The 25,039-nt window shown below is 40.8% G+C and overlaps 1 protein-coding gene and 1 long non-coding RNA gene across 3 annotated transcripts; one reads left to right on the top strand and one right to left on the bottom strand.

The window, feature by feature from the left end:
* Positions 1–25: 25 nt before the first annotated feature.
* LOC111223788 (excitatory amino acid transporter 2-like) lies at positions 26–16,894 on the top strand. Of its 2 annotated transcripts, none has more exons than XM_022748063.1 (11): positions 26–196; positions 9,780–9,919; positions 10,779–10,931; positions 12,012–12,262; positions 12,354–12,462; positions 12,826–12,952; positions 13,078–13,311; positions 13,944–14,138; positions 14,530–14,664; positions 15,601–15,811; positions 16,823–16,894. In XM_022748063.1, exons 2-11 carry the CDS (start codon positions 9,790–9,792, stop codon positions 16,892–16,894), a joined length of 1,617 nt encoding a protein of 538 aa, XP_022603784.1. In that variant the 5' UTR covers positions 26–196; positions 9,780–9,789. The 2 variants fall into 2 exon arrangements, with proteins under 2 accessions (XP_022603784.1, XP_022603792.1); XM_022748071.1 differs by lacking the exon at positions 26–196 and adding an exon at positions 7,598–7,667.
* A 3,384-nt stretch (positions 16,895–20,278) lies between these two features.
* LOC111222870 lies at positions 20,279–20,623 on the bottom strand. Its single transcript, XR_002665153.1, has 3 exons — positions 20,605–20,623; positions 20,460–20,510; positions 20,279–20,368 (listed from the first exon to the last, which is right to left on the bottom strand). It is a non-coding gene; the product is annotated as an uncharacterized LOC111222870 (long non-coding RNA).
* Positions 20,624–25,039: the final 4,416 nt, after the last annotated feature.

The raw sequence follows: 25,039 nt of genomic DNA, 5'->3' as shown, positions 1-25,039 counted from the left end.
GTGGTTTTAGGTTGCAAGTGGGAGGTGCAAGGACATCTACCTTAGAGTAGGAGAGGAGGAGGAACCTGCTGCAATACCTGTATGATTCCACTCTGCAAATTATTAACTCTGCTGCTTTAATTTTATGCACGCTTGAAGGAAATTAACATTTTCTCCAATCAGGAAAGTCAATTTAAAGAAGACGAGACTTCCGCAGGTGAGCATCTTCTTTTATTTAAGGATGCTAGAGGTAGATACTGTAAGTAGACTGTCCTTTCCTTACAAGAACATCTGTGCATGTGTATAACTGGCAAACAGGTAATATAAGTCATTTCAAATGTAAAGGAAAACTCTTCTGCCAGCTGTGATTTCCCCTCAGTGTGACCCAGTCTTCATCCTCTTTGTCATTGCATGTGGATGATCCTCAGAGTGGCTGCTATAGGTTAGACACATACAGTGCTGTGACCCACTTCTAATCATACCTGGATGTAATGGGCGCTGCTTTGCTTGGTTGTATTCCCACTCCTGCTCGTGAGTGAGTGAATGAGAGAGAAAGTGAGAGAAAGTGAGAGAGAGTGAGAGAGAGTGAGAGTGCGTGTCAACTCAGGATACTGGCTAAAGTACTCAAAGTCTTGACACATGCTGTGTTGGTCCTTCACCGTGCACCAGCCCCTAAAATGATAGAAACAACATCTGTTAGTGGATTAAAAGATTAATGACTTTATATCTCAGGACAGGAACAAGTCAACTCGTGCATTTTATGGAAGTGACAGTTTCTTAAAGCAATGCAAAACTCGCTGTCCTTGGGCCACGTGTGCATCATTAGAGATACGGCGCTCCGTGTGAGATTCGCTCCCACCAACTCTCCCCAACTCCAGACAAGATGAAGTTCAAAAGAATAGCCAGAGGGATTACACGGTGAATCCCAAGTAAAATTAACTAGATGGGTTGCACATCAGACAGTTTCTTTTTTTATGCTTCTTGTTAGGGAACATGACTACAGAAATCATCACATCTTCTTTTGACATAAATAAAACAATGCATTTTGCGCATTTAAATTTGCGGAGTGTAAAGTGAACTCTTGGACTCTTCTTCATCTCTTCTGATGTTTTTTATTTTATTTTTTATTTTTTTTGCACAAACTTACTCCCCTAAAATAATCAAAGCAGGAAGAATAATCAGCTTTCCATTAATCATAATGTGCAACTTGCAAATAAAAAAATTTTTTTTTTACCTTGACAGTTCTTTAATCAACTGAACAAATCTCTTGTATGCTTAAAATCAAGGTTATTCATAGACACACTGAATAGAGATTACATGATGAAGTGGCTGATTACCAAATTAAATCTTCTTATTTTCACTAAGTAGAAAATGTTCGAGACTTTCACAAAAACCAGAAAGTGGTCGAGTAGAAATATTTCTGAAGAAATATTCACTGCTGCATCAAAGAAACTTTCAAGTGTCTAATCAGCAGGCCTAACTGGAAGCCCCACGGAGAAATAATCCAGGTTCAATCACTAAAATGACACGTTGAAGCGGTTCCTTTCACTCTTTCCGATACAGTATTTGTACATGATCATCATGTCTTATTGCCTCAGATCAAAAAAAAATACTTCAAAAAAACATGTTAACAATTCAAAATTGCAGAGATAAGTGGAGATACACCCAGCGCCACAGAAAAATCTATTAAATCATTCAATTCAGGAAGTTCAGGAATAATCTATGTAAAAAGCGTCAAAAAAGTTTTATTAATATCTTGATATTATTTTTGGCTTTTGGACTGAAAACATGACTGTACACCGTTAAGATTCACAAGCTGTATCCTTCGGCTTCATCAAAAATGATGATGAAATATTCTCTTGTGTAACTGAATGAATTGCATCATGAATGATTGTCAGAGTTTCGTTTTAGCATTTTCTACACGTCAACATCTCCTTTCAACACCTCGACACATTTCATCTGTAGGTCAAACTCTGCCCTCGTTAACTGTCTAATTACTCTGCGATGACTTATTATATCCCACTGATGCAAAACGGTGTCTGTCTCTTCAGCTTCGGAATATATTTACAGCTCACATCATCTGTGATATTTGTAACGGGGAGGGGGGGGGGTCTACAGACTGAAAACAAAGAAAGACATGGCTTTGATCCAGAAACATTATTCCGTGAAAGGGTTAATTGTGTAGATTAAAATCAGCGACTTCTCTCCAGGTTTCTGCAGATATAAAAAGGGCTTTTTCACTTATTTAAAATCACACCTCTTTCCATTTGCCAATTCACGGCCTCAGGCATGAGGCAAATTATTAACCTCTAAATGTGCAATTACTCTCAGTGTGAGAGGAAGCGGCGAAAGGTGAAAGACACTGAGACGCACCTTGACACGTGTCAAGCTGCAATTTAAGTTTAGCTTCTTTTTAACGGACTTTAACCCTCAAGTCACTGTACAGTAAAGAGATTTCATTCTGTATGCATCATGCAGGCCCTCACATTCTTGCAGGGAAAGATCCTTCATATCTTCGATCTGCCCGTTCCCTTGTAGTTTTATAATTATGGATGACAACTTAAAGGAAAAACCTGAATAAATAAGTGGAAAGACAGGATGACAATACCGTGATAATAGTCACCAGATCTCAACCCAGCTGGCCACCTATGGGAGATTTTGCAGCGACATGTTAGACAGAGCTCTCCACCATCATCCAAACATCAAATGAGGGAATATCCTGGTGCTCATCCCTCCAGTAGAGAAGAGAATATGACGACTTGCTTAGTTTAGATTAACACCAAGACCAGAGACAGCAGGAAACAGCCAGCCTCGCTCTGTCAAATGTGCCTTGTAACAAAGTTTATACTTGTTATTTCTTACTTGTTGAGCTTGTTTAACAAGTGTAGCAACAGACAATGAGACACCAGGGTTTTCAGGCAGGTAGCTCAGCACTGGAGCTATTTATTGACCAGCAAGCGCTGGGCCTGGTGACAGCATGCAGCATCTCAGAGGACCTGTCCTCATTGTGAAGTTCCTACCTTTACAAACTTTATAAAAAACACTACAATATGTGAACAAGACACCGGAGCTGTTGAAAGGTGTATTTTTCTGGCAGCTGGTTCTCACTGCTTCAAGCTAAGCTAAGCTAAGCTAAGCTAAGCTAGGCTAAACCCTTTCTGGACCGAGCTTTTGATTGCACAGATATTGAAACAGATAATAACCTTCTCACCTAACGCCCGACAAGAAAGCCAATCAGCATATCATCCTAGCTGCATAATGTAGCTTCAGCGTGTCTTACTCTCGTGTGAGGAAGGACAAGAAGACTTTTGTGAAATGAATCTGAGTGGAAACGGCATTTCCTCCTCAACTTCATCCTCAAGTGGAGAGCGTGATGGCAGAGCAAATCAAGAGCGGCTTATCCGATCTGAAATGTTTTAATTGTCCATCTCCTGCATAAGTAAGTGCAGTTAACTCTCATAATCAGGAGCTGGTGCTGCATGAGTTCAGATCCAGCTCAAATCCTGCTCTTACAAGACAGATGTCATTAACATCATCAGTGGATCAGCTGTGCCCCATAATTTCAGCCCATGCCTCTATGATGCTAAACAGGTTTTAGCTAGTGAGAGCACTCACTGTGTAAAGTCTGCCCTGATGTGTGTGCATCCACTGTGTTGCATGTACATTTTACTATTTATATTCTTAATCACCTTTTTCTTTACAGTCTGATCTATAAGAATGAGCCAACTGCCAAAAAACTGTTTTGGATTTTCCTCCCCAAAAGCTACTTCACATTTTGACTGAGATTATTTCCTCTAATAGAAGCAGAAGTGTTGGTATTTAGTTGAAATTCTGTGTTCACCTCAGTGTTTGTTTACCTTTGTCGCTGACTTGCATCAATCGATACAAATCTTTGCAGAAAAGTGAGAACCAACATTTTTGCAGATCTTAATTTATTGACTGACGGATCATTGTAGCACAGAAGGAAAGCCATTCAAACACTCCTTGCTCTTCCTTGAACCTCAGAAAAGCCGAACACAGACTTGATGTATGCTCAAGATTATTGTCCTGCAGGAAATCCTCCTTCACACAACTCTGAGCCTTTGGATAAATTATAGTTGATTCTAATTTGGCACAGGCAAAACACTGTGTTAACTTCCCGTATAAAGTTGACATGCTGTACTTCTGGGAGTCGTCTTCATCTTATTACTCTTTATATGGAACTTGGAGGTCAGATAGTCGCTACCTGACTTCCATCAGTGACAAACAAAGCAAAATTATAAAAGAAGAAAGTTTTAAAAATGCCAACAACACCATGAAAAACACAGGAAAGCTGCAAAAAGAGGAACCTTAATCAAAAGCAGACGATCAAAGATCAGATCTTAGAGCAATTTCAATGTACAGCAAGTGATGAAGGACACATTCCTCAGCCCTGTCAGATGAAGCACAAATGTTTTTTTAAATTTCATAATAAAAAGACTAATGGCTTGGAATATAACCACTTGATTTGTCTAACCTCGACTGCCAAAGCCTCATATAAAGTTAAGAACAAGGACTGTGGATTTCATCCCTCATTGCTTGTATTGAAATCACAACAGGGGATCTCTCCGGGCCTATAGTTTGGACAGTGAGAACCAAAAACCCTTTTGATCATTAAGATACACTTGAAAATTTTTGAATCGACGCTTTAATAAAACTGTAACTGAGAAACTACGTCCCTGAAAATAAACCTCAGAGAGACTCAGCAGAAGGAAGGAGAAAGCAGATCTATGAAAGAGCCGTTGTATTTTAAGCTTCTATTGGTTTTTTTTTTAGGTATTTTATTTTGTGTTTCACTGTGTTTTTATTTTGTCTTTTTTAATTGATTTCAACGTTTTTATCTGCCAGAAATTCAATTCAAAATAATTCAAAAACAACGACAGCTGATTCAAGTCTTTATATATATATATATATATATATATATATATATATATAGAGGTGATATCATACGTCCTGTTTTGTCCCAACCAACGGGACAAATTGCTGACATTCATGTTGTCAGCGGTCTTATGTGTTTGTCTTTTAGTGCGTGGATGTAGGTTGATATCAGGTCAAGGAGAGAGGTTTAAGCTGTGGTCTACAACAATTAAAAGGCTTTACTTGTTGTCTTCTTATTAAGTCCGTTAGGCTGCGAACAGCCGAGAACAAAGGTCAGTTGGACACACTCACTGACTTTCCATCATTTGGGGGGGGGGGGGGGGGTCTGCCTGCCTCATAATATGCGCGCTCACCATGTGTCTGGTATCAAGGATTATACTGACCCCGGTTTCACCTCTCAATGATTAATGAGAGCTACTTATAGCACACATCAAGTCTTAACTTCCAAACAGTCCTCTTGGCATTTAGACTGACTGGGACAGATTCTTTTCTTCTAATTTAAACATTTAGTCAGATTCTTGCCGCCGTATTTGAGATACTCATGAGTGGGATTTGGGATGTTTGGGACTTTGTGCTCCATCGAGCATGAGGACAATTTCACACCGTCAAATTGTGTAACTGTTAAACTAGTATTTTACCTGATAAAAAAAAAACAAGGTGATCCATTATCAGTATCACTCGTGCACATGAAGGATGAGACCTTGGTTTTTGTGATTTGTGGAAAAGATGTTCCAGGATATCACAGCTGTAGACTTGTTCTCCGAGTGTGTCTGATCCATCTCGGTGTGTATGTGTGCTGGATTAGGGTGGCTCAGGACAGATTAGTTAATTATAGACACCTGCTGTCTAAGCGTGGTGTGTGTTGTCAGGTGTTGCAGCATGAGGTTGGCTTGGTGCTGAGGGTAGAAAAGGCGGAGCAAGGTGTGGAGATGCATGGACAAAAGCCTTGCCATGTGCTCTTAGATTGGCTCTCTTCTCCCCGTTGAGGCTCTGAGAGCAGCTCGGTAATGGGAAACTTCACACACACACACACGCACTCTTAACAGATATAAAGTGCCCGCTACTCACCACATTTATGCCCAGTAACTGTTCAAACTGCAGGGATGATAGGCCTATTTCCTGCAGCAGCTACACGAGCTTTTAATAGTCGATCACTGTGCAATCGGACAGCTGACATTCAGGTCACCTTTGCTTCTGATCGACCATTTCTTTGATTCCCGTGTCACAGGATAAAGCAGTAACGCGCCATCATAACATACTAACCTATAATAAAACACCAGACAGGAGCATGGCAACTGTCAAAATGTTCAAATGGCTCATGTGACATCCCAGAACCTCGGCAATCATCTTGTCTGCATAAAGTCGGCCGCATCAACGTAAATATGGCAACGCCGTCGTGATGATTGCATGTACGACGGCCATGTCACGCTCAAATCAACGCCCGACTCATCCCTGTTGTCGCTGAATGACTGTTATTGTCTGCTGGAGCAGAGCAGCACAAGAAACATTCACAGTCATATTATTGGGGGAAAAAAATAAAAAATTATAAAATCATGAAAAGTTTCTATTTGCCTTGATTGGCTTTTTGTTTGCCTTCATTGAAATCCTCAAGTCGTCTCAAACAATCCAGTGTTGGTTTAAGCTGCGGAGCACAGCAGGCAAACCCAGTAAGAAATAAGAAACTAAATATGATTATATATTTGATTTCTTATAATTTAATAATTAATGTTAAATTAAATGCTCCAAAGTGACTTGAAGAAACAGCTGCAATCGGTTTCTTTTTCTGTTTAGCTCTCATAGTTTTGCTAAGTTAGTTTTTGCTACTTAATGTGGAAAGTTATTGTCCACTGTGAACTCAATACTGTTAATTAAGAACCCAACAGAGACCCTTGAATCTGTGCCTTTTCTCTTAACTGGTTCACATAATAATGAAGCATGCAGATAAACTTAAGTGCAACCAATTTAACATCACAATTATGGATTGCAGGAGTTTAGTAATTAAGTAATTTTTCTAATCCTCACAAGGTGAATATAAGATAAACAGGCCGCTAATTAATGAGTGGAAAGCCAGTTCTCTTTCTCTTGTAGAAGAATCTTTCTCTGTTAAATTCTCCCCTGAAATGTCACTAGATTTATGAAATTGGTCAGTGTTGTGCCGATGTGCAGCAGGCTATCCCATCACGACGCCACTGTGTGTTAGAAATGAATTATGGTTCTGCTGCTGCTGCTGCTGCTGCTGCTGCTGATAATATCACCAGTGATTCAAAGTGTTGAAGTCAAAGTGTTTTTTGGAAAGGGCTGTACAAAAAATGAAAGCTCTGCAGACGATTCACTTTCTGGACGTCGCTGTAGAAGTAAACAAAACAAACGTTTAAAAAAAGAAAAGAAAAGAAAAGAAAAAAAAAAAGGGCAGCAACAACAAGGATTTTCACTCCCCTGCTAATCTCAGCAGGTTGACTCCACCCTTCCTGTCTGGGAGCCTCCTGTCAAACCTCCAGGTTCGTCAGTTTACCTTTTACGCGCCTCCTCTGCAGCTGAATGAGAAGGCATCTGTGATTGTGGATATACACTGAACGCTGAGGAAGAAGTAACCTGCAGATTTTATTTTTTCTTAACAACTGAACATCCCTTTTCTAAAGGGATAAAACACTTCTTTTTTTTTTAGAAGTTCTGACTGGATTTTACTAATGCAGGAGTCATGACTTGGTTGATTTCTTCACCTATGCTGATGGCTGTGTAATCTCTCTCTCCACAAGTTTCATTTCAATCCCAAGCAATTTACAAAACAACTGGTAAGCATTATCAGTAAAACACATAGTGGTGTGGTGGTAATGTATGGGACAGTCTTAAATAATGTTGAGCAGCTTTACGCTGAAAGCTGGATGATGCATCAGTGATTCTGTAATAGTTGTGTTATATTAAGTCTAAAAAAGAGTAAAACTTCTGTCAGTTCTCCACCTGTTGTAACCCTGTTAGTCGTGCATCAGTAGATAAAGTATGATGTTCTTCAGACCATCTTTCATCGTTGTTCTTTAAACACAGTGCATACACTCCATCCTTTTTCTGGCCTCTGACCCTTTTGCGTCGGCCTCATCCGTGTATATCTTGTGCAGCTTTTTAATGGTTCTTGTGTAAAATTCCCAGCTTGCACTGGAAAGGAAAACCATTATCTTTTCAAAAAGTTTCCTTCGTTGGCAACTAAACTGTCTGTCACTAGAGGATTTTTATCTTTATTTTTTGGTCTTGGTCGTACGTAACCGTAGAGAAATTTGGTCTGAACGCTGAAGTTTGGAGTTTAAATTGGTAATCTCCTGCATAACAGTCGGGATGCAGGAGGAGGTGACACCTTGACTTTTCCTGGGAAGCCCCTTTTCTGTTACATAACTCAATCACTTGAGTGCTGGAGGTGCTAATTTTATCCTCTTTAAAAGGCTTAAGTCTCATTAATGCAAGAGCACAGTGTATCAGACAGGCGTGATTGACTTGGCAGTTTTTCTGCCCCTCACCTTACATGTTCGCTGTCCCCTTTCATGTCTCCTACAGAAGGTAATTCAAATGTTGAATTACCTTCTGTAGGAGTTATTGAAAGTGGGGAGAAGAGGACGTTCTGTCTCCTCGCCACCTAAAATTAAAGCTTTGTTCCCGCTCTCATCTGTGAACTGTTTTTTTTTTGTTGTTTTTTTTTTTTCCCTGCAGGAAACTTTTCTCTTAATCCACAACCTTTTGCTGAGAGAAACTTTTAGTATTTTTCTTTCGAGGTTTTTGGTGCCGGCATTGATATTCCAGGTGTTCAAGTCATGAAGGTCGAGTGTCCAAGTGACACGGGCGTTCACTGTTACGTAACTGTGCACGTCTGTGCTCTACAGGGGATTTAAAGGCTACACAGGGGAGAGCTGATCTTTAAGTCAAAGAGGCTTTACGCCAGACCACAACAAACCTTGAGGCACTTGTTGCTTCCAGTGACGTGATGAAGGAGTAAGACGAAGAGGAGGCTCGCGGAGTGGATGGGAGCACGATGCAGTATCTCTATAAGCAACAAAAATGACCAGATGCCCTCATAACAGCGTGTGACCGCATAACACAAACGCATATGTGCATATATACAATCTACTTGCAAAAATGTCCCCGTCACACACGTCCTTATTCGATTTCACGCACGTCTTTGTTTTTCACACGTTCACAACAGAACATCTCAAATTATCATACATTACTATGCATAGACGTTCAGCAGAAGCAGTGGCAGCCGAAGCAGAGGGGAGGATATGAGTAACAGCTGGTGTTGTGTTTATTCAAATTTAGCAAGTAAAAACTGGAATAATTTGTTTAAAATGCAGATTATAAACATGCTCGTTATTGATTCTGTGCTGATTGTTTGAGAATGTCAGTCTCTAATTATGAAAGGCCATCTGTGAACTTTTTACAACTTTTGCGTGCGTGCAGACTGCAGAGTGCGCAGAAATAATTGAATTTAATCATGTGTGCATATGCCTCCATTAATTACTTAATGACACAATGAACAGCTTTTTTTTTTTCTATTATAATCTTGTATGCAATATTGTATATCCAGTTACTATTGTGAATTTGTCTCATCAGCCTGATTAAGGTTGATTAGACCAATGGAGGTCTAATCAACCTTCAGCGTTATGAAGGTTGTTTCAGCAGCAGGTAGCTGTGCAGAAAGTTTACTATTTGTTTCAGACTCAGCAATAATGGAATAATTCTACTGGAAAATAGAGTTCCAGCTACTTCCTTAACCGTAGCGTGCCCCCACCTCCATCTTTGAACCTCTTCCAATCATTGTTCTTCTAAGCAAATCTGTTGCTTAGAGATTAAAAAGCTTCTTTTTTATTAAATGTAGTAACAAGATTCAGTAATTAACAGCACTTGTTGTCTTTCTTCTTCAGTGCCAACAAAATGCAGAAGCAAGTGGAAGTCAGGATGGACGAGAGCCATTTGGAGCCCATAGTCGAAGCTGCTGAGAATCCATGCGGCGGTCTGTGTGATAAAATCATGAAGAACATGGTTCTCACTCTCACGATCCTCGGTAAGTTCATTTTTCCCAGTCCCACTAATGCGTGCGTTTCCCAGCATGCATTAGATAAGAGGCAGGGTTCACTCTTCAGTACGTTGTTAGTCCATCAGTGCACAGACACACTTAGGCAGACAAACACAGCTACACCGACGGGCAGTTTATCCTTACCTGCATGTCTGTGGGAGGAAACCGGAGCATCAGGAGGAAAACTTGTTGCTGAGAGGCAACAGTGCTGATCACTGAGCTGCTGCGTTGCCTCACGTCAAGCTAAACACGTTTTACTACGTATACTTGAAATATGAAAATATCTCACAGCTTCTTCCTTGATGTAAAAACAAAATAGCACGCACTCAAAAGGCAAAGTGTTTGATGGTATTTAGTCTCTGATGATTTAAATTACACCATAATTCACTGAAGTGTTGAAGCACGACTTTAATGTTCCATTTGAAGGCACCTTACCGAGGAAAACAGGCGTCTTTACTTTTATTTTTCATTTGTTTTTATCAATTTTTTTCTGCTGCATGTGTTGACAGATAAAAATAGAAATTAATATCATGTGTTCGTGCCATTGTCTTATTTAGCGTCTGTATGATAAAACGCAAGTGACCTCATGAGTTCAAAAGTTTAATTCATCACATATGTTCATAATTATAACAGTATAGGTAACACCATGGTACTTGTGGCTCTCTGATAAAAGGCTGCGATTAATGTAATTAAGATTCTAATGAGAAGAAGGTGAGATTTTATTCATCACAAAAACTGTTGATATATTTCCATTCAGACACATGGTGCGTTCACGGTTCGTATCTCGTGGCTTTTGTGTTGTTTGGGTTTGTTTTTTCTTCATGTGTGTGTTTTCTCGCCGGCTCAGGTGTGTTTCTGGGTTCCATCACTGGGATGCTGCTGCGGCACGTATCCCCCCTCCCTCCTGATGTTATCATGATCATCGCCTTCCCGGGGGAGATCCTAATGAGGATGCTGAAGATGCTTATTCTGCCCCTCGTTGTCTCCAGTTTGGTCACAGGTGGGTGAGGTACAGTAGCTGCTGCAAAACACAGACAAGTGTCCTGACAGAGGTCACGTTGTGCCACTTGGGAGTTTGAGCAAATTGAAAAATGCCTGTTTTGTGTACAAAGAAAACAGGAGGCACATGTTATTGTTTTTGCACACTGTCATTATTCTTCATGAAGATATAAACCTCATACTAGACTACAAAATCTATTGTGTTAGTTCACCTGTATTTGATTTCCACTGAAATACACATCTATACAAATTAAATCTATTTTTCTGTACGTTTTTATTATTATTATCCTGCTGTGTTCACATGTATATAAATATTAATTTTAAGAAACTGGATTTACATTCAGTAACATTATCACCTGAGAAAATCCTGACTCATTCACCTGCATGTATCCAGCTGATGACCTGCACATGTGGACATGTGGATGTATGGTATATGGTGCAGCGTGCAGACACATTTACAGTTCTGCCTCCAGCGCAGACAACCTCCAACAAGCCCTCCTTACCCAGCTCAGTTACCCCCCTCCGTGCACGCTGGATGTGCTGCTGTGCAACATGTGCTGTTCAGGAAGTTGAGACGTGCTCCATTCACCTGCTTTCATTCAGGATGATTAAACCGTGAATTCAAGAGAGAAGTCTAATTGTTCAGCTGAGTACAAATGCAGACGTGTGTAGACGTGTCGTTCTTGTGTCTACACGGACTCTGCCAGCAGTTTCTGACTGAGTCATCTCACTTTGGAAGCAATTCACATGAAATTCTCAGGTGCAGAATTAGTTTTTCCAAATGTATCTGCGACAATATGTTCCTCAGAGAACAGTCACAATCACATCGCCAGCACTTCTTATCTAAATGAAGCGAGTGTGGAGGCTTCACAGTTCAAACACTGACAGCTCTGGAGGTCTGGAGGCACAGCGGCATCTGTTTGGTGACGGGAGCTGATCAACTGTCTATTAAAGACAGAAAACACATGATTCCTATAGGATCCATGCAGCGACGTTCAGTGTATTTTAGTATTTCTTGGGTTTTATCTTTTTGATATTGCACGATTATTTTATTATCCTGTAAAACATACCATCCCGACAGGTCTTGCCGGTTTGGATGCCAAATCCAGTGGCCGCCTGGGCACCAGGGCCATGGTGTACTACATGTCAACAACGGTGATCGCAGCCGTCCTGGGAGTGATCCTGGTGCTGCTCATCCATCCAGGGAACCCCAAGCTGAGGGCTAACCTCGGGCAGGGAAGGAAGAACGACGAGGTGTCCAGCGTGGACGCTTTCTTCGATCTCATCCGCAATCTCTTCCCAGAGAACTTGGTGCAGGCCTGTTTTCAGCAGGTAGGAGTCTCAGAGAAACTTTTCACCCACCATGTAAAGTCTGACTCATATGCCAGTAGCCTCAACCGTTTGTTATTTTCTTCTCGTCCAGATCCAGACAGTAACCACCAAAGTACCAGTGCCCACTAACAGGACCAAGGCGCCCCCACAATTCACCATCAAGAGGTCACTGCAGTTCAAGAGTGGGATGAACGTCCTGGGTAGGTGAAGAGTTTCAAAACACACCCACTGCACAACTTAAAATAGCAGTTGTTGAAGAAAAGCAGAAGTTTTTTCTTTTATTTTCAATTGTATCAGAACTAGAATGGCACTCGGTCGAACGCTTACTTCCACCAGATCAGGATTATTATCTGCAGATCCAAAGTTTATATAGATCTGCAACAAATTGGACAAACTGATAGATCTGTTTGATTTTTTTCATAAGAAAATGTCCTTGTGTATCTCCTCTACTACTTTTCAGAATATTAGTCAATGAGTGATTAGTCCTCATCCCAGGACATTGATTATCTATTAGAGCTGAATCCAAGACTTATTTAACATTACTGTATTCTGTGTTTTTGCAGGTTTGATTGGATTCTTTGTCGCTTTCGGAGTTATTATGGGGAAAATGGGAGAAAAAGCCAAAATGATGTTGGAGTTTTTCAACGTCCTGAATGAGATTGTTATGAGGCTTGTTGGCGCAATTATGTGGTGAGTGCTCCACAGTCAGTAAAACTGCCGAAACATTCCCGCAGTTTCTTCTCTTTGCCGCGGGAAAGTGGTCTCAGACCTTTGCTACAGAAGATATAAAAAAGCAATCTTGTGTTTCTCCTCAGGTACTCCCCCATTGGTATCGCCTGCCTCATCTGCGGAAAGATCATCTCCATTGCTGATTTGGAGGTGGTGGCGAGGCAGCTGGGGATGTACATGGTCACTGTGATAGTGGGCCTCATCATCCACGGAGGCATCTTCCTTCCGCTCATATATTTTTTAATAGTAAAAGAAAACCCTTTCAAGTTCTTCATGGGAGTGTTCCAGGCTTGGGTGACAGCACTCGGAACAGCGTCCAGGTACGAGACATTTCTGCCCTTCACTCCTGCTTTATATTCAGACTCCACCTCCGCCGGCGGGCGCAGTGTGACCGCCTCTGCCTCAGGGTCTCCTTCCAACGATGCGCTGCGTGTTTTGATGAATATTCCCCTTACATATGCGGCCGTGTTCTTTTAAATAACAGCTATAACTTTTTTATTTTCAAGTAGTCTTGCCAGCAACAGCTTCTCACTTTGCCTCCACGTGGGATATCTTTCCTATGCGCCATGTTTTATTAATGACACGAGATACACTCTTTCCCCCTCCTGAGGTGAGCTCAGTTCTTTCAAGTTCCTGTCTGCTCACTGCTCTGCCATCAACAACAAACACATATTAATTATCAGGAAAAAAACAAACAAACAGAACAACTGCAGAGTAACTGCCGGTGTTATCTCAGTGAGAGTCCCACCTAAACTGGTGAAATCCGCAGCCCACGTAAGACTGTTTCATGTGAGAAGTTAACAATGAATAACATTGATTTACCAGTCAAATTAATTCTCAACAGACAGTTCAGTTTTTAAGTTGTCTTTTTTTTCTGCAAGTTTGATGCAGAGTTTGCAAACTGAACATAAAAACTAGAAAATAAAACATCTTCTCCCTTGATCCGCCGCAGTGCCGGGACCTTGCCCGTCACGTTCCGCTGCTTAGAGGAGAACCTGGGCATCGACAAGAGAGTAACGCGATTTGTCCTCCCAGTGGGCGCCACCATCAACATGGACGGCACGGCGCTTTACGAGGCCGTGGCCGCCATCTTCATCGCTCAGATGAACGGCATCGATCTCGACTGGGGCCAGATCATTACTGTCAGGTGAGAGTGGAGAGATTTCACAACACGCGGTGAGGTGATGTTTTAGCAATAAATCAGCTGATGTCTTCTCAACAGGGTCGTAAATATAATGAATATCCTTCTTTCAAATGATTTTTTTTTCCCATATAAACACTGTGAAACGTGCATAAAGTAAAATGTTTTAACTTTTTTTTACACTTATCCGTATTATCTTTCTGTATTTTACTTATGTGATTATAGTTGTAGACTCATGCACTTCCTAGTTTGACTGATTTCAGATATTTATCATCATTCCATTTGTATTAGAAATGCAGTGACTGGATGTTACATGTGTGCAGTGGTGTGTTGGGGGGGGGGCCTTACATCCTGTGGTTTGTCCTGCTGAGAGTTGAACTTGTTCTCCCTGTCTCAGTATGACAGCCACCCTGGCCAGTGTTGGAGCAGCCAGTATCCCCAGCGCCGGGCTCGTGACCATGCTCCTGATCCTCACGGCGGTGGGGCTGCCCACTCAGGACATCAGCCTCCTGGTCGCTGTCGACTGGCTGCTGTGAGTTCAACACCAACACCAAAAACATCAGCACAGGGGCAATGATTGATGATTTTAGTGTCTTAACAACAGACACATACAACTCTGAAGACATAGAACTGCACCTCTCATTATGCCCACACATCTGACATGGATCCAGAGCACATGGAACTACATCATCAAAAAGGAAAAGAAAAAAGAAAAGCAGTCCTAGTGCTTTCCTTTCTATTGGCGCTACTTAATATAATGCTGATACCCCACCTACACACTACCTAATTACAGATGTTATGTTGACCCTCAGGCTAAATGGGACATGAGTAATTCATATAAATGGTGGAAACCCTTTTATGAATCTGACTGAACTAATAACATAAAGGACGTAAGAACAGTTCCTTAAAGTCAGATAACAAGGTTAAGAATCTAAAGCCATGCGGCTCTGTGTGAGGCTGTACCTTGAGCTAAATGCATGCTAACACAGTGACAATGCTAACATGTGTGGGTGACGGATATCAGGTGTGATGTTTACCGTGTTCACCATTTTACTTTAAGACGTTTGCATGCCAACGTTTTCTTATAGCACTAAACACAAAGTGCGATGTCACGAGCTTTTCAGGTAGTTGGTGACAATCCAAAATATTAGACAATGTGTGACATTTCACACAAAAACCCCCATGGTGGAACTAGCCTGTGGATCACCAAAATCATTAGGATTCATCCTCTGCAGATCATTAGTGTCTGCACACAACGCCATGGCAACCCATCCAACACTTCCTGAGATATGTCAGTCTGGAGCGATGGGCCAGCCAAGTGATTGCCATCCCTTCACCCATGCTGCGAGCTAAGGCTAAAAAGGAAAAGTTTTGCCTGCCACAGTGTTGTTCTCTTTGTCGTTTCTTCTGCTAATCATTTTCCCTCCCCCTCCGTATCCTCCCCGTCACTCTCTTCTTCAACATGCAGGGATCGTTTCCGCACCTCAGTCAACGTGGTCGGGGACTCCTACGGAGCCGGTATCGTCTACCACCTCTCCAAAGATGAGCTGGACATGTTTGACGCCCAGCAGAGCCGGATGGACGAGTTCGAGATGGCAAAGACACAGTCCTACTATGAAAATAACTCCAACCAGAATGTATACACTCATCACAACTCAATCTTGATAGACGACTGCAAGGTACATTTCACGTTAACGGATATAGAGACTTGTATGTAGAGACTCCTCCCCAGCTGTGTCCATGTGTTTGTCTTTTCTTCCTGTGTCCATGTTTGTGTTTCTTCCTATATTGGTGTATTTGTGACTATGTGATCAGTAAATGTCACATGAAAAAGCAGTTTTTGTGATACCAGGTTCATCAAAAGCAAAGTTTGTTCTTTTTTTTTTATATATATATTATATATATTTATTTTTTTTTTATCATCTTCAAAAACTCTGTTTTTCTCTCATAAAATCCAATGGAAAAGTGTTTAAGTATCAATCAAACAGAAAGCGTTGTCTCTGTACACGATTATATTTGACTTGTATTTTGTTGTGGTATGTCTTGGAATTTGTTTAGAAGCTGTTTTTTATTCATTTATTTATTTTCTTTTGTCTACTTAATTGGACATGTATTTGTGGCAGCCCTGACCAAATTACAGTTTTCAATAATTGCCCATCTTTTCAAAGCGTTTTTGTAGCCAGTGGTACGCATAAAGACTGCTGTTTCACCATGTCTCATCCAAAGTGATGCATATACATTCATGAAATGCCAATCTCAGGTCCTCTCCCATCTATATTGTAGCTAGCTTTCCAAACAAACACAACTTCAGAGAATTTCACCCGTTAAAAACTTTTTTCATTGATATTTCATATTGCCTGTATAATGCGACTTTTTGTCTGATGCTAAAGTTGCACTGTGATCATTAACTGATAAGTATTGTAATTCGGTTGGGCAGAGAATCCATAAAATACATGGCCAACTCCAGATGTTCTTCTGTTAATAACGAAGCACTGTGACGTGTAAACAGCATCACTGTCTCGTTGTGTCAGTGCATGAGAGGACATGTTTGTCTGTGTTGGGGACTCAGCCCCGAGGCCACTGGCCCGAATGTAAATGAAACAATGGCTTCTCTGCCCCCAACCGCTGACGGTGTGTACATGACGGTGCCTTGGCCCCAGTAGTTAGATGTTCTTGATAATTGCTTACAGGTCACCATGGGCAAAAATGGCAAGACTCCAGATTTCTCTCTTGTTGAGGAGGAACCATGGAAATGCGAGTAAAGCAGCTTCAGATGCTGCTGCGCCTTACCCTGAGTTCCACCAGCTTTTACTCTCTGCCGACGAAACTACACAAAAAAAAAAAACACAAACAAAAAAAAAATCACAAACAAAAAGAAGAAAAAAAAAAGGTGAAAGTTAGAAGAGTCAACTGTACTGCAAGCACAAACAGTCGGCCAGTTTTTTTTTTTTTTTTTTACTGCAGCAAACTACAGATGACTCACCAACTTGTATTAGATCTTGCATTTGCACTAACTGGACACAAACTGCAACGAGCGGCTGCACGTCGTGCGCTTCGCTCAGAAGAATCAAACATTCAGTTGACAACACTACAGGGCCTTACGTGGTGCTGCTGCTGCTGCTGCTGCTGCTGCTGCTGCGCTGCTGCTGCTGCTGCTGCTGCTGCTGCAAGCGTTAAAGAAAACAAGAGCGTGAACGGAAAGACACAGCACTTCGTGCGGCGTCGCGATGTAAGTGCGAGATGGTTAAATACTGCATTTAACTTTCACTTGTTTGACTTATGGGATTACACCCTGATGTCGCACACACATGGTCAAGCGTAAGAAGCAAAGCTTAGGACTTAGACCATTAGAGGGGGATGGAGGGTGCGGCCTCTAAATGTGGTAACAAACAGTACAGGATGTGCTGCAGGGAGCCGTGAAGCAGAAAACAAGAGTTCATGAAGGGTGCCCTCCCAGTTATTTATTTATTTTATTTATTTTTTGTATATATACATATATATATATATATATATATATATATATATATATATATATATTATATATATATATATATATATATATATATATTGTTCTTTATGAGTGAAGCACTGCGTTACTGTTTGCAGTCAAAAAGTATGCCTGTGTTCATGTGTGTTTCTGAGAGGAGGATGAACAAAGGAAAAGAAAGTTGGAGGCTAAAGAAACTCTCAGCGGGCCAGTGCATTGCTCTGTGTTTTATTTCAAATTGTTTATTTCTTTGCTAATATGACAACCTTGCCTTGAAGATGTCAACTGCAGAGTGCAGTCAGTATGATTTTCTGGATTTTAAAAAAAAAAAAAAGAAAAGCAAAAGATACTGCTATTCATCAATATCGCAACTCACATTTTAGCATGGGGGAAACGAAAACAGCTCCACCTTCCAGCTTCACTACACTCTGAGCGAGGACGGCTGGGCCTTCCTCGCAGGATGTTACTTAGTGTTTTGCAGATTTTACTTTTTACACAGCAGATTTTTTTTTTTTTTTAGATTGAAATAAAAAAGCTTGTGAGAGTAAAGTGAGTAGCAAGCGCACAATAAATTCTGCGTAAGAATCCGAAGCCGTAGCAACAAGGTCGTAGAATGTTGGCTGAATATGAACATGTTTTGAGTTTAAGTCCGTGTAACAACTCTGTTCACACCTAGGTGAAAACTGAATTATTTATTTCTCTTTTCATATAAGCAGCAGCTTATATGTTCATGTTTAAAGTGCCTCCTTGCACTTTGTGTATATACTCTCTTTAGATGACGTGTATAAATCAAATGTATAGAATTTGACATTTTTTTTGTCATCTATCAGAATTGTTTTTGCTATGCTAAAAGTTTCTATAAAGTCTATAGTTATATATACTGTATGTAACAATATTTAGTGCGATGTTAAACGGTCCTTCTAACGGGCCTCTAGTTGTTCTCAGTAGGTTGTGAACTTATAGGTTGTTTTATTTACAGGCAATACATTGAATTTATCTGTTTTTAAGAGAAACTACTGAGCTCCAAAATGTTTGTCAGGGACGAGAGATCAAAATTTTCCACTTGTTTTAATGACTCCACGTTGTTATTGATTCACTGCAGATTGGGTTATTTATTAAGGGTTATGAGCATATTGGTGTTGGCAGCTACAGTATGTCTACATGTTGCGAGACCTCAGCAAGCCATCCAGTGTTTTGACTCAAGCACACCCCCACCCACCCACCCCACCCCCCTCCCTCAGGAATTATCAGCACACCCTGATGTATGTGAAAACCCATCCTCTGTTAATTCGTTGCATCGCTTTCCCGTCTGTTTCATTTGTCATTGGTCCTCGGGCTGAAATAAGAATGTGTATGGCCTAGCTTAGTAAGTGTTTTCTATGAACATGTGAAACTGTACAATTCTGTAGATCATAAAACTTCTATTTTCTATCTTCCTTTTTGATTGTGTGCACATACCGGTCGAGAAAGTATTCAACATTTTGTCTTTTTTGTGTCTGACATTCATTGTAATGCAGACTTCCTTTGACTTTGACTGACTGAACGCATGCAGGATTGATCGCACTCGTACTCAAATAAAACTGTAACGGAGCACACAAATATTTGTGCGGCAAATGGACTGAAGATGTGTAAATGTTTTAATACTTGTGTGTAAATATTAAACACAAATAAATGTTTATTGATGAGTTGCCGCTGTGTTTAATTCCTCAGATGAGGGCGGATGTCGCGCGGCATGTGAACATTTCAATGAAATGCATGTTAACGACAGCTGAAGTGCTGTGTAGGTTGTCGAGAGAAGCTAATGAGTTTAGCGCACTGAGCAACTGTTCAGCACTCCAGGAGCTTCCGTAATGAAATGAAAAGAGCGGCTTAAATATAAGTTACAACCCATGACTTTAATAACATTATTACAAAGATATTAAATTATATTACAGCAAAGACACTGGAAAAAAAAGAACACACAGAAGGGATTTCTTGAAAAAAAAAATAAAAATATTTACAATGACACTGGAAAGACTTTCCAGTTATATTTCCCACATAAATGGAATTGGTGCATCTTCCCCGACTAGTTTTGATATTTTACAGTTAATGACAGAGCTGATTCGGAACAAAATACGTCAACCAAAGTATTGCAGCAGCTTCAAAGTGAAGGTGTGGTGAAGAGCTTTTAAAAGCCGGCAGGAAAAACCAGACGCTGAGTCTCGTTCAGGAAGGACTCCGAGCCGTGAAAGGCCACAGAAAACCTTTTTTTTTTTTTTTTTTTTTTGCTCAACAGCCCTGGCAGTAATGTTCCTCTGATCAAATTCATCCGCTCCAAACACAGTCTTGTGGTTCTGTGATGAGTCTCCAGCACCAGAGGGTCTCTCTGTGAAGCTCAGTGTGATGAGTAGTTTCTCTGGAAGCTCGTCCAGAGGGATGACTGTGTACTCTGCTGCCTTCCCGTTCTCCTCTGGGCTCCTCTTTGTGCAGAAATGTCTCCAATCTCTAGCTCCCTCTTCTGGTTTGAGGAGACGGTTTGTGTCTGTGGCTGGGAAACCTGCTTTGGTCGCGTTCCACCTGCACAATAAGGAAGAGAGAGAGATTTTTAATTCTATGCTCAAAATAACCCCAAAAAAACAACTTACAATCAAAAATATTGCTGTTTTTTTTTTTCTGATGTTAAAGTCTCACTTTTCTCTGGTAGCGATGGCAACGCAGACCATTGTCATTGCTGCAACACCGACAATAAAACCAAGGATGATGATCCAGTCTGGAGATAAGGGAGAGAAGGAGTTAATGAGAATGGACTTTTAAGCCAGAATTGAATCATGCAGAAAGCTGGTTTATTGACTACACCTCACCTGGTGTAATGTGTCCTTTGTTCTGGGGTAATGCAGTATCCGGATTCTCCACTAGAAGAAACATAAAACACCAGACTTTTAAAATCTTAGTAAAGACAATAATGATATCGATTGCACACATAATTAATGGATATCGGATATTTACCATCAGTGAATGGGCTACTTGATGCTTTTGACCACTGATTCGTTTACAAGCAACTTTCTGGAAAGTTTACAGTAACATCAGCTGTGGAGGTCGATGGTTGCGGGTGCTGGTTTCTGTGGAGGAAACATAAAAACCGGCAGGCTAAAATCTTCAATATGCAAACATAACGAGCAAGATGACAGTGATAAACAGGGTTATACGATATTTGCCATTAATGGGTATGGGCTGCTTGTACGACTGTGTTCTGCCTTTTTCAGTAGAGGTTTGATATATTGAAAGCTCCTCTGACCTTACCCTCTGTTTGGTTTTGATCCTTCAGTTACGCAACAGTCGTGGACGCCACGTTGTCTGTATGACAATCAGCTGTGGAGGTTCGAGTGGTGCGTGCTTGGTTTCCTGTGGAGGAGCATTAAAAATCACACTCTTAAAACGAGCGGTTTCGTCTTCGCCAGGTTTCAACAAGTTTAAGACTTTTTAAGAACCTTTAATGAAATTCAGATCTGAGATCTAGTTTCACATCCTACACTGGCAAAAAGAAAGCCAGCCATGTTCCGACAGGGTAGCAGCAGTTTGTATTAATGGTTATCTGATGCCATGTTGGTTCTGTTTTTGTTTCTAAAAAACTTTTAATACGCCAGACTGAAGTTAATGTCAGTACTTTTATTAAAGTCAATGTTCACATTCATAATCCGGTCAATATGTAAAGACCCTGTAAAACTATATTTGTGACGATGAGTGGTGGTGAATGGATAATACTTTGTGGAAGCTATGTTTTTTCAGTAGTGTGTTGACACAGAAGCTGCTCTGAAATACCTCTGTTTGTTCCCGATTCCCTTCACCTCCTGTGGAAACAGTGGTGGAGCCACGTGTCCTGGGTGACATCAGCTTGTGGAGGTCGAGGGTGCGGTGCTGGTTGTCTGTGGAGGAACATAAAAAACAGGGCTTAAAAATCTTCAGTATAGCAAATATTACAGACAATATGACAAGTGAATGTAGGTATAACTAATAAGGGAGGGGGTGAAGATATTTGCTCATTAATTAATGAAGTAAATGAATAATTACATATGACTTTGTTTTGCTATTTTGCCTTTCCAGTAGTAGGACTCGACACTGAAAAGCTCCTCTGACGTAACCTTGTGTTGATCCTGGATACCTGAATCCCTCATTTCATGCGAACAGCCACGGCGCCTTGTGTTCGATGACGTCAGCTGTGGAGCTTCGCGTTGCAAGCACGTGCTGGTTTCTGTGTTGGAACACTAGAGGTGTCATAGTGACATCATCTCCGTTTACAGACTCTAGATCTGAATCAAACAGTGCTACAGAAGTCAAAGATGGAGTCAGGCGTTTGAGAGTTGGCCGGAGGCGGGGTCCGGGGTGACACCTTGACTGGGCTTCATTTGGCACTGGTGAAGAGGTAAAGTCAGGCTGAGGCTTTTGGGTTTGTAGGATGTGTGAGTGGTCAACCGTCCATGTTGGACAAAACAGCCGAGGTCGGCCAGAGACTCCTCGCTGTCGCCCCTCCGCGGCGCTCCCCTGCAACCGGCTTCCGGAGAACGGCTTGCGGGGAAGGCGTGAGGCGTCGCGTTTTTTTTGGTGACTCAGTTGTGAGGGAAAGTTTGAAAAAGGATTTTTCGAGGAGGACACCCTTCCGTCATGGCCTCTCGAAAACAGACATCCAATAGCTTTGGTTGGGGATCTGGTCACAGCTACGACAAAGACAGATGGAAAAAGAGATCCTACAGATCAGCGCAAGTGGTTTTACACGTACCAGCCCCCAGCATGAGCGCAAAGGAAAGTTACCGAAAGAGCTTTGTTTTTTTTTGATAGTATGTACAAATGGATCACACAGGGCTTTTGTACTTCGCAGCACCAAATTCTTTTGTAATAAACTTGCGTTGTGGTCTTCATTGACCAAGGTGTGGTGAGGAACAGTAAATGTTAACCCCCACGTGAGTAACTTGTGGTGTAGTGGGGTTTAAAAGGACGAGGCCGCACCACAAAAGCATTCAGTTTTTGTTAATGAGCAAACTCCCAGCGATTTTGACACGCCCAGCTTCGCAGCAGCTGCAGAGGTCTGAACTGTTCTGTAGTACTTGAATGGAAGCCATCGTCCAGGGTTTCATTACACCCGAAGAGGAAGCAAGAGGACAAAATCAAGGCATTTTGTTCCGTTTAAAATTGTATTTATTTTAACTACCTGCAGTAATCATAGTTTAAACCAGACAGTGGATAGATAGGTTTTATTTCATATGGCATTTATCTATATCAATAGTAAAAACAGGAAATTCCTCTACATTCAAAGGTGCTGAATATTGCCATTTTTTTTATTCACTGTAATTTTACAGGCTATAGCTACTAGTAAACAGTTCACAATAAAGGATTTTATATTTGAAATGCAATTCATTTTTTAAAAGAACAATACAGTTGGGTTGTCCAAACTTTTTTCTGGCTCGTTCCGCTGAAAAAGACAGGTTCAGACGTCTAGAGTTGTTAGCTGTTCAAACCCGAAGAAAGATGGTTTTATTTAAATTCCTGCTGGAGGCTCAAGAGGGTCAAAAATAATAATAAATAAATATTTTAAAAAGAAGGAATAGTCAAAACTTTGCTGATAACAACTTTGCTTGACTTTATTGGTGATATAAAAGTACATGCCTGTTAATCGGTACATCTGATCTGAGCACTTCTTCCAGCCACTGACCAATAATGAGCCAGTAATTCTGTTAATTAAATAAATAAGAGGCCTGAGAATTGGAAACTACACAGCTCCACTCTCCATTTTCCTTCTGCCGTCACGCTCAGCCTCCAATGATCCTAGTGAAGTTACCGGTTTGCTCAAACTTTTTGTAACAGCTCTCCTCTGCTGATCTTTTGGTTCCCTCATTCATGTCATAAGACGCATTAATGCATCCTCCTGGAGCAGCTCAGAACGTTTCACAAAGACCTCTTGTGTGTAATCTGGAAGGTGCCAGTGAAAAACCTTGCGCGCACGACAATGAAATCGCTACTCTTACAGAGAGAGTTAGGCCTGAAACATAAAGAGCATCTTAGGTGGCGGGCAGGGAAAGTGCTGACTCACAAGGGGTTGAGAAAAAGGACACCCCATGGAATTGCACATTGAAATTTCTAGTACTGACGAATTTCTGTATTTGTCAGCCCGCATAACCATAATAACGCGCTTCCTGAAGTCCTGAGATAGAAGAATGTCAATTGTTTGGCCAAAGAATTTCATTGAAGCTATCAGTGAATATCTCACACAAGGATGTGAGCAGGAAAAAAAACAAACATTCATGTTTCAGTTTAATTCTCAAAGATAAAATCACGTGGCTAATAAAATCATACCGGATACAGATCCACAGAAAAAGAGATAAGTTTTTAGTTTTAAGTTGTCTGAAAGAGGCAACTCTGTGGAAAATCAGATAGAATAATTCAAAAGGGATTTTTACTTACTATCAACAGGTTTGTGTGGAAACAGCAAGAAGTCCCGAGAATAACCCCAGAAGAAGAATTCTTCATCCTCATACCAGAACCGGTGACAGAGCCATGGACTGAAGTTAATTGTTAAGCCAGCGCGGAACCTATTTGGCACACTGAGCTGATAATTTGAGGCAGATGATTCATGGCTTTGCCTTTTAACACAAGCCAGGCAGGTAGGCTTGTTGCGTCTATACAACAATGGTTGGCAACTTTTACAAAACATACGCAGAGGGCTGGCACACACTGGAGAACACGCCCTCTTCCTCAACACAGCCTCTTCCTCTCACACACTTTCCTCACGGTTTTTTCTTTTTTTTTGCTCCTCCTTTTTATTGTACACACTTAAAAAAAAAGAATTTAAAAAAAAAATGGGGTCAACCTGATTAACAGACTGGTAATGTAAATGAGATACTGGGAACACACGATTCTGTTTATCATTTATGATCAGGTGCAAACGACGCACGCTGCGTTTCTTCAGAGTCAACAACATCACTTTAAAAAGAACATAAAAAAAATTGAAAATGAAACCACCGCAAGATGAGGCTGTAAACCAAGAGACAAATACTAAGGCTTGCCAAGAAATGGAACAAAAAACAGGTCACAAGAAGAAGAAGGAGGGAAAAACTTTAATTTTCTTGGCATGTGTTAACCGCAACAGGTTTCTTTTCAGATTTTAGAGACCAGCTTAAAGTGGAAAGTTGTGACAGTTGGGTGTAATTTAAAGCAATAATCTATAAAATTATAGTTTTAATATCAAAACAGTTTTCTGTTGAATAGACCCCGAGCTGAAACTGGTTCTATGACATTAAAAAATGTAACATGTTGGATTTTATACACAAACAGTCAAGGTGTATATTTAGGAGGAATAATTATAAATATGTATCTACTAGAACATAACTTAGACTGGATATAATAATGCAATACCCAAGATGCAAATACAACAGGAGAACAGAACAAAGAG

The sequence above is a fragment of the Seriola dumerili genome, unplaced genomic scaffold, assembly GCF_002260705.1.
Source record: "Seriola dumerili isolate Sdu_G_001 unplaced genomic scaffold, Sdu_1.0 BDQW01000011.1, whole genome shotgun sequence".
Taxonomy (NCBI): Eukaryota; Metazoa; Chordata; class Actinopteri; order Carangiformes; family Carangidae; genus Seriola; species Seriola dumerili.
The sequence above is the reverse complement of the archived record's forward strand: the minus strand, read 5'-3'. Positions and strand labels throughout refer to the sequence as shown.